At 42.4% G+C, this 10700-nt stretch overlaps 1 protein-coding gene across 8 annotated transcripts in view; it reads right to left on the bottom strand.

Moving 5' to 3' along the window:
- Nucleotides 1-210: 210 nt before the first annotated feature.
- The window catches only part of LOC106882288 (uncharacterized), a 56062-nt gene continuing 45572 nt past the window's right edge, over nt 211-10700 (bottom strand). For 6 of the 8 annotated variants that reach the window (XM_089344839.1, XM_089344840.1, XM_089344842.1 and 3 more), the window contains one exon: nt 211-6429. In XM_089344839.1, the coding sequence (XP_089200965.1) occupies nt 1741-6327 (4587 nt within the window). In that variant the 5' untranslated portion in view covers nt 6328-6429 and the 3' untranslated portion in view covers nt 211-1740. Of the gene's footprint in view, nt 6430-8827 lie in introns of all 8 variants that reach the window. The other 2 variants (XM_014932906.3, XM_089344841.1) reach the window with 2 other exon arrangements.

The raw sequence follows: 10700 nt of genomic DNA, 5'->3' as shown, positions 1-10700 counted from the left end.
GTGCCAAACGAAACGTCGAACGGCCACACGGCGACGCTGGGGCAAGGTAGGACGGGGTGTTATGGTGACGCCTATGCTGATTGGACGATACAGGCGACTCACGATGTTGATTGGGCGCACAGAGAGAGGGAAAAACTGATAGACAGTGAGACAGACACGCAGACAGGGGGAAAGAAAGAAAGAAAGAAAGAAAGAAAAGAGGCAAAGTGATTTGTTTTATTTATTAAATTTTATTTAGTTTTTTCTATTTTAATGAATTTTAATTTATTTGCATAATTTTTAAAAAAACGGAAATTTTCTGAAGCCATTAATATATTCACGTTTCTTCCTTTTTTTTCTTCTTCAAGGTTACCATCATCATCATCATAATTATCATCATCTTCATCATCGGAAAATCACTCAGCAAGACCCCCCCCCCCTTGCCACCGCAGAAATACACATAAAGTTATGTCGCATTGCACTGCTCCCCCTTCCAATTTCTACCTCCTCCCCACCTCTCTCTCACATGCATCACCTTTATTTTATTTTTTGAAAATAAGAAAAAAGACAAACAGACAGAAAAATAATGCACTTAGGCGTCGTAGCTGTGTGGTAAGAGGTTTGCTTCCCGACTGCATGTTCTGGGGTTCAGTTTCAATGTGTCGCATCTTTTGCATGTGCCTTCTATTATAGCCTAGGACTGACCAAAGCTTTGAGACCGGATTTGGTACACGGAATTGGAAAGAAGCATTATATATATACATATACATATATATATATATATATATATATATATATATATACACATATATATATATATATATATATATATATATATATATATATATATATATACATATATATATATATATGTATGTATGTATATATAAATATGTATGTATATATATTACACACACACACATATGTGTGTATATATATATATATATATATATATATATATATATATTTATTTATGTCAGTGTTTGTGTGTATGTGACTATATAAATATGTGTCTATATGCACCTATCTGTATGTATCTTATATGTGTATGTGTGCGTGTGTGTGTGTGTGTGTGTGTAAAAGGCAGGATTGTCATAGCTGAAAGATCTTCAAGTATAGGTCTATTCGACTAGGGCTGACCTGTGGTTAAACAACAACAACAAAAACAACAAGGAAGGACACTTTAAATAAGGCAGTCCAAGATACACTATGTCTGAATGAAAGGCAGGACTGTCATATCTGGAATGTTTTTCATCTGTTGGATGCGGTGATCTGACCTTATGCTCTACAACCACACTCCACTCCAACCTACTTCACTCCAAAGGCATGTTCCCACACTCCATCCCTGTTCCACTATTTCAAGTGCAGACTCCTACTCCACTCGACAACATTCTGCTGCAGTGATCGGTTCCACTCCATTTCACTTCACTCACGCTCCACTCCACTCTACTCAGACTCTCACTCCACTTTACTGACACATTCACTGTACTTCACTTTACACACACTCCACTTCACTTTATACACTCCACTCCTTTTTACTTGTACTACATTCCACTTTACCCGCTCTCTCACTCTACTTTACCTACACTCACAGTCCACTCCACTTTACTACCACACTTCCACTCCACCCAAACTCCAATACACCACACATCTCCCACCCCTACACTCCACCAGCCCTTCTACTCCACTCAATCTCTGCTCGACTCGATCTCCTCTAAATCACCCAAGTTAACCTCTACTCCATAGTACTGTTCTTCTATCTTACATACATGAGGTATACTCAGCCAGGACAGAGTTCTGTATGATAGCCGTCTCCTCGTCCACTGATGCCTCGTGTTCGTTGAGCTCTTGTCCACGGCAGGGACCCGGCTTCGGCAGTTCGTATTGCAGCCTGTGCCAGAAGCAACGGCCCCGAGCAGTCAGATACTCCCGGTGCTGCACCCGGCGTTTGATCTCATCATCCAACGTCGAGATATCCACGTCACCGAAAAAAACCAACACAACCCGATGCTGTTGTTGATGGTGATGACGATGGTGATGATGATGGCGATAGTGGGGGTTGGGGTCATGATGACGATGATAACGATTGTGATGATGCTGTTGAGGTTGGAGGCTGTGATGATGATAATGACGTTGTTGTTGTTGTAGGGGATGCTGGTGTCGGTGGTGACCTACCCCTCCTCCCTCCTCGTCGACGTCTCCTTGCTCTCCTCTCCCCCGCTCTCCTGCAAACCTGTTCCCATGACTGCCGTCGTCGTCATCATCACCATCGTACACACCTCCACTGCTTCCACCCACACCCATCAAAAGCCGGCCCTTAGAGAGAGCAACGGCGACCCTTAGTGCCGCCATGCATGACGGGCTGGAGCCAGTGCCGCGAGACACTATAACCATTGTGCAGCGACACTGGCTGATGGCAGCAACGAGGCTGCCTGTGCAGCTGGTGGCTGTGGAAGCAATTGTGGTGGTGGCGGTGGCCGCGTGGTTGTTATTATTGTTGTTGTTGTAATTCATAGTAGTAATTGTGGCAGCGTTAGTGGTGTTGATGGCTGTAGGAAGGTCTGTGTTGTTGGAGGTGGTGGCGGCGGTGGCACCTGTGGAAACAGTGGCATTGCTTGTGTCATTACTGTAGTTGCTCTCCTTGGCGGTGGTGGTGTTGTCAGCAATGGAGTCAGCGGCGGCGGTGGTGGTGCAAACGCTGCGGGAAGGCGTTGGAGCAGCGTTTCTGACCCTAGATCTACCTCTGATGATGGTGATGGCGTTGCGGTCTGGATAGAAAATCTTGAAAGCATGCTTCCCACTGTACTCAAGCCTGGGTAGTAAGGTCGACTCAATCCATTTGCGGCAGTCTTCATCTCGACGATCATAAACGAGGAAGATATCAAATGGTTTGTACGACCGATCTCGGTACCGACAACACTGCAACCCCAGTTTCACATAGATGCAGGCCACACATTCACGGCGATATCTTATGAAGAAAGCTAAACAAAATGCCAATATAATCACAGACATTATGAGGCCAATCACAATGATTTTCCTGGTTAAGGACGGCTGACACTTAAATGCAGACGGACGTTGATCAACAATGATCTTGTGGTTACATCGTATGTCTCTCCTGTTACGCACAATAGTGTAATTGTAATTAAGCCAATGGTAGAACTGTTGATTGCCGCATGCACACTGCCATGGATTTTGCTCCAGCTGGATTGACTCTAAGGTTCTAATATGGCTGAACTCAATCAGAGTATGTGCCTCGATCACATGGAACTTGTTACCGCTAAGATCAAGGTGCCTTAAAGATCGTAAACCATGGAATACATTTTGGTCAAAATGATTCATGCTGTTATCGTTGAGGTAAAGTTCTTTGAGAAGGACGAGGTTTCCAAAGACAAATGCCGGTAAAGTCAACATGGAATTTTTGTTGAGTCGGAGGACCCGCAGTTCTGGGAACCTCTTGAGGAAGTCCTCGCCGATGGAGCTTATTTGACTAGAGTTCAAGTACAGCTCTTGCGTCTGCATTCGTTTGCGTTCGGACAAACTGGTCAGCTGACCGAGTGATGAGAAATCATTGCCGTCCAGATACAGCTGGACCGTACTGGACGCTATGACATCGGGTAGAGTGGTCAGTCTTCGAGAACAGAGCGTCCGCAGTGGTGAACCAGCCTCTTTGCCGGCGAAACAGTCACACTTTGAGCTGCATTCTATTTTTGAAACGCAGAGGAATTCGTCGATGCTTGTCATGAGAATGGGTTTCCAGTCCGGGCTGTGCTCAAATGTGCACTCTCTTACGTGATATGTAGATTCAGAAAGTTTCTCCATTGCAAAACTTCGCTTCTGCTGCTGTTGTTGTTGTTGTTCTTTAAGCCAACGCATGTCACACGAACAAACGATTGGGTTGCCATGTAGGAGTACAGACAACCCTGAGGACATCACGACAAACGGTTTGAAACGAGTGAGGAAGTTATCCCGCAAAGAGATGGCAGTCAGGTTCTCCAGGTTGTTGAAAGCAAACGGAATAATTTCGGTTATGTTGCAACTGTCAAGAGAAAGCTTTCGGATGGCACCTCGTACAGGGTAAGTGGGTGGAAAAAGATAATCCCCTATCGATTTTATAGGGTTGTGTGATATATTGAGATATTGCACACGCTGTAAGGCAGGGTATCTGAAAATGTCATTGAGACGGTGGATGTTGTTGTAGGCGAGGTTTATTGATGCTAAAGTTTCCAAACCTTGGAAAATATTTTCTTCAAAATCAATATTTAATTTATTGTGGTCGAGCGAGAGGGTTTTTAGGTTAGACAGGCTCGAAAAGGCCCCAGGAATGGCCTCTTCAATGCGGTTGTGTCCCACTTGTAAACGTTCGAGGCGTCCCATATCGTGAAACGCCTGGAAATGTAGTTTTCTTATGTAGTTCCATCTCATGTCAAGATGCCGTATCGATGTGTTCTTCAGACCAGCTGGTACTACTTGTAAAGAATTCCTGCTCAAGTCCAGAGTAAACGGGCATTGGGGGAAGGCCTCGTTTTCAATAGTTACCAGGTCATTTTCGGATAAATCTAGTATTTGTAAATCAACGAGGTCCTCAAATGCCCCACGTGACAACAGTGATATCATGTTTGCCCTAAGGTTCAGTTCTTTCAATCTGGATAGTTTTCTGAACACCAAACGGTTAAAGAAACTGAGGAAGTTATGGGAAAGATCTAGATGCTCTAAGTTCAGAAGGTGAGCAAAGCTGTTGTTGCCCAGTGATGTGATAACATTAGAACTGAGGTCTAAAACCGTTAAAGACCCTAAATGCTGAAAGATAACATTGAAGTTCAATCCGTCCTCAAGTCGGTTGCGACTCAAATTGAGGGACCGCAAAGCAGGAAATGAAGAAAAACTGTTCTTTTCGATGAGTTTAATTTTGTTCTGTGAGAGATCGAGTTGTTTTAGCAAAGGAAAGGCACTAAACATAGACGGAGTTAGGGACTTTAAATCATTGGTGCTGAGGTTGAGGAGTTGCAGAGATGAGAGGTTGAGATGTTGTGGGATGTGATTAATGATGTTCGAAGATAAATCCAGATGCAGGAGTCTGGTGCAGTTGATCAGTGGTAAAGCGTGTAGGACGAAGATACAGTTGGACGAGATGTAAAGGTGACGAAGGGCAGCAAGTCCCTGGCATAACCGAGCGGGTAATTCGGACAAACGATTGAAAGAGAGATCTAAGGTCCTCAAGACACGGCTGTTTTGGAAGGCAGACGAATGTATATGGTTAATAGCGTTACTGGAGAGATTGAGGAATATGAGAGACGATGCAAGTGTCGTTAAGGCCTCAGTAGACAGAGTTTCGATGCTGTTGTGACTAACGTCAATGTAACGGATTGGTGGCGACACCCGGTGGCACAAAAATGCAACTGACGGATACCCGGACAAGTGAAGGTTACTTAAGTCTAAGTAAGTCAAGTTTTTCAGACCACAAAACACTCCATCCGGTAGTATATCAATAGGATTATTAGAGAGAGAAATGTATTTTAAATTGACTAAACCAACAAAAAACTTGCTGGGTACAGCTCTGACGCTATTTGAACCTAAATCCACTGCAGTCAATGATTTCAAGTGATGTAGCGATATCGACGTCAAATCAGTTACCTGACAAAAGATAAAATTCTTGGGTTGCACTGGTGAAGAATCTTGAGGTTTGTGGCTGGGTAAAAATTCAAAATTTTTCTTAGGGACTGTTTGAGATCTACTTTCATGTTGCTGGTTCTTATTAACCCATGGTTCAGACTGGTGACCATTCTGTAGATGTGGACGACTGCTTGCTGCTAAACCAATCCGGGATCCACCATCTATATCCATATCCGACACATCTAGTGACCTTGTGTTAGATTTTTGTTCGTTGTTCACTGTCGGGGTTAATTCAAGGGGCCCATCGGAGATATGGGCATTGTTTAAAACAGGAAAAATAGGATTTCCAAATTTGCATAGGCACTTGGACCGGTGAGGGCTGAACCTTGTAGGATTGTTTCTGCAGTGGATATATATGTAGGAGATATTAGAAGGTGAGGGTTGCCCCTGGGGGGTGGCACTAGTGGTGCTGGTTGTGAAAGGCTGGTCAGAGGCACAAATCGAGACGTTGGCGTTAATATCATACAAACACTCGCTAGCAGGTTGGTAGTGGAAAGATAAGACGGTTCGCGCTGCACCGGACAACTGGAAAGGGAAGCTGCGGTTACGCTGCTCCTGTGCGTGTGAGATCCCGATTAGGGCAAAGGTGATGAGGAGGACGTAACTAGCAACTGACATGGTGTTTGTTGAAGCCGGAGTAGCAATAGTGGTGTGACTGATAGTGGGAGTGGAGACCATCTTTGGCTCAATAGTTTTGTATGGCAACTAGGGTTGTATGTGTTTATGTGTGTGTGTGTATGTGTGTGTGTGCCACTCGACGAAGCAGACTGAGGCAGATTTCTGGAAATATAAATAATAATAATAATAATAATAATAATAATAAATAATAAATAATAATAATAATAATAGTGGTTTCAGATTTTGCCACAAGGGCAGCAATTTTGAGGGGAGGGGATTGGTTGATTACATCGACCATAGTCTTCAACTAGTACCATTTTATCAACCCTAAAAATATGGAAGGCAAAGTCAACCTCAGCAGAATTTGAATAATAATAATAATAATAATAGTAGTAGTAGTAGTAGTAGTAGTAGTAGTAGTAGTAGTAGTAGTAGTAGTAATAATAATAATAATCGAAAATCAGATGCAGACAGGATTTATCTCCCAAGAAAAATAGGTGGGAGAGGCCTGGTACAGCTCGAACAATGCTTCGAATCAGCAATAATAGGCCTTGAAACATACCTTAATACAAGTGATGCACTTCTAAGAACTACACTGAAACATGAAGATTCCAAGCAAGCTACAGTCATGAAGCTGAGTCAGAAATTCAAGAAGTCTTTTGGTCCACAAGAATAACAATAAGAATAACCAAAGACACCCAAATACAGACAGACCTGATTTAGAAATTAACAATCAGAAAGATCAAAGAGCTCTAAATAGTGCTAAGACTATCATCATCATCATCATCATCATTGTTTAACGTCCGCTTTCCATGCTAGCATGGGTTGGACGATTTGACTGAGGACTGGTTAAACCAGATGGCAACACCAGGCTCCAATCTGGTCTGGCAGAGTTTCTACAGCTGGATATATATATATATATATATATATATATATCATCATCATCGTTTAACGTCCACTTTCCATGCTAGCATGGGTTGGACGATTTGACTGAGGACTGGTGGAGCCTGAAGGCTACACCAGGCTCCAATCTGATTTGGCAGAGTTTCTACAGCTGGATGCCCTTCCTAACGCCAACCACTCAGAGAGTGTAGTGGGTGCTTTTTACATGCCACCGGCACGAAAGCCAGTCAGGCGGTACAGGCAACAGCCACGCTCAAAATGGTGTATTTTACGTGCCACCCACACAAGAGCCAGTCCAGGGGCAGTGGCAACAATCTCGCTCGAAAGTCCTTACACATGCCGCGGGCACAAGTGCCAGAAAGGCGATGCTGGGCACAGGTGCCATCACGATTTCGCTTTCGCTTGCCCCAATAAGTCTTCGCAAGCTGAGTTTCGTGTCCAATGAAGGAGACGATGTTGGCATGGGTGCCAGTTGTCGAATTTAACTCGATTTCGATTTCACTTGCCTCATTGGTGCAAAAAAAAAAAAAACATCAAACAAAAAGCAAAGTAGGCTTGCATGAATAATACGGAAGACAACTGGAAAGGAAAACTCCTGCGTGAGAAATACCCTAACCACCTGTCCAAGCCAAGTATTGATCAGAATCTAACACATCAATGGCTACAAGGGACAGGTCTGAAAGGGGATACAGAAGGTTTTGTTATTGCAACGCAAGATCAGAGCTTACCTACCAGAAACTACCATGCAAACATCCTCAAAGAGGGTTCTGACTCCTCGTGCAGAATTTGTGGAAAATTCACAGAGACAATTGATCGTGTTGTTTCTGACTGCCCAGTCCTCGCTGAAAAGGAGTACCTCATAAGACATGAACAGACTAGGGCAGTACATCCACTGGAATGCTTGTAAATACTAAAAAAATTAAATCCCATCATAAGTGGTACAGGCACCATCCAGAGGATGTCGTAAATGGCAAGAGCGTCACCATCCTTTGGATCTTCCCAGTTCAAACAGACAGAAAAATTGACTCCAGTTGACCAGACATTGTGATCGAGGACTACAACAGAGGAACTTGTCTGTTAATAGATATGTCTGTCCCACAAGATCAAAATGTCTCAAGAAAGGAATACGAAAAGCTTTCTCACTATAAAGATCTGCAAATTGAAATCACAAAAATTTTGAGTCTTGTGCCTAGAGTACAAAACAATATTTGCCAATATTTGTTCGACTAAATGTGATGCTCTAGCATGGCCTCAGTAGAAAGAATTATTATTATTATTATTATTATTATTATTATTATTACCATCATCATCATGGTAGAGTCGTTAGCACACTGGACGAAAAAGCTACGTAGGCTGGGATGATGACAAATGCATCAGTCATTGACACAAAACAGTGATTTATACCACATTGTGGTCCCTATTTACAGCTAGGTAAACTGGGCTGTTGACAAATAAGCGTGTTGGTCATCGACACATTACAGTGAACTATACCACATTGTGGCCCCTATTTACAGCTATCAGTCACTGACAGAGAACAGTGATCTATCCCACACTGTGGTCCCTACATACAGCTAGGTAGACTGTACTGTTCATATTTAAGCGTGTGTTGGTTAAGGACACAGCACAGTAAACAAGATAACAAGCAGTGCCTACTTACAGCTAAATGAACTGAGCTCTCGGCTTGTAGCCATTGTCATCCATTACTGAAGTTCTGTTTGTGTGCCATTGGTCAAGTAACCAACGACCATTGGTCAAGTAACTCCCAGCTTTATGTTTGCTTTGCTCACGCATTTAAGTCCTCAGTCCATTATTTTCTCTTGTGGCTTGATAACAAACGGTTTTCTTTGCACCTACTTAAAGCCAGATACAATAAAACGAATATTAATTGGTGAGGTGTGCAATACTTTACTTCTCCACCACTACAGACACAAAATATTGAATCATCCCATAAATAATGCAGTTTTTTTTCAGTTGCATGATTTAAAAGATGGAGGGGGAACGAGATAAACTACCTGCATCAACCTGTTGGAAAAGCATCAACTTGTTAGGGCAAGTTTTGAAGAGGGCAGTTTCGTTTTTAACAGTTATTTTTTCGAAGCAATAATGGAGGTGAGCAAGGAGCATATTTGGCATATTTTGCTTTTATGAGTTCAATAAAGGCAACAATGCAATGGAAGGTGTGAGGAATATGAATGCAGTATATGGGGATTGGACAATAAGTGCAAGCCAGCGTCGACGGTGGTCCCAGAAATTCAGAAGTGGAAACTATGACCTAGAAGACAAGCCTTGTCCTGGAAGGCCTGTAGACCTCGATGAGAATGTCTTGCAAACCTTGGTGGAACAAAATCCCATGATAACTGTTGAGGATCTAGCAGAGAAGCTGGGATTTGGTCATTCAAGTCAGCACTAGAAGAAAAATGACCATCTTTGGTTTGAAGACGAAAGGTAGTCATCCATCAGGATAATGCTTGGCCACAAACACGGAGGATGACTTCCTCAAGGCTGGACCAGTTTGAATGGGAAACATTGACCCACCCATCATATTCGCTGGACATTGCCCCATCTGATTATCATTTATTCCACAGTCTTTAAAATCATTTGGACGGAAAAAACATGAATTTTGTAGTGGGGGATGGGGGTATCAGGATTTGGGGGAGGAGGTGTGTGTTGCCCAAAAGTTTCGCAAAAAAAGTACATGTAAGGCGAAATTTGCAATTCATAAAAACTGGAGCCATTTTTATGTATTGTAACTTTGCTGTAGCAAACCCTAAGCATATGAAAGTGTGATGATGTGAAACTGCTGGGAATCAAATAACAATGTTATTATATTTGCAACAGGGCAGTGAGAAAGCGTGTTTCCCAGGCTGCTTGGGGCAACACACCTGCATCCATCACTCTTGTAGACGAGGTCAGAACAGTACTGCAGGAGTATTTTTTGTCACGGTCCTGAGAATTTTGGAGTCTACCAGACAGATGGAAGAGTCTACCAGACAGATGGAAGAGTCTACCAGACAGATGGAAGAGCATTGTAAGAAAATGAAGGAGATTATATTTTAGACTAAAAAAGAACTTTGTTTATCTTAATTTTGAAAAATAAGAGGTATTAAAAACTGCATTATTTATGGGATGACCCAATACAAATTATGTCTGATTGTAGTGGAGATAACATCTCCTCCAGCAATCTCTCTCTGTCAGACTGTCACAGTAGACTCTGACATTTGTCACAGTAGACGGATGTCAGAAAGTAACGTTATAACACAGTCATAATACTGTCATAATATAGTCATAATGCAGCCATAACACAGTCATAAAGTCATAATACAGTCATAAAACAGTCATGATACATTCATAGCACAATCATAAAACAGCTGTAATCCAGTGACATCAGAGTTATAACATCATCATAACATAGTTATTATACAGTCATAACACAGTTATAAAAAGTCGTAAAATAGCCATAACATAGTCATAATGTATAATAGAGTCATATCACAGTCATAATACAGTCGTAAAACAGCCATAACATAGTC

The sequence above is a fragment of the Octopus bimaculoides genome, chromosome 28, assembly GCF_046866305.1.
Source record: "Octopus bimaculoides isolate indiv1 chromosome 28, ASM4686630v1, whole genome shotgun sequence".
Classification (NCBI taxonomy): domain Eukaryota; kingdom Metazoa; phylum Mollusca; class Cephalopoda; order Octopoda; family Octopodidae; genus Octopus; species Octopus bimaculoides.
The sequence above is the reverse complement of the archived record's forward strand: the minus strand, read 5'-3'. Positions and strand labels throughout refer to the sequence as shown.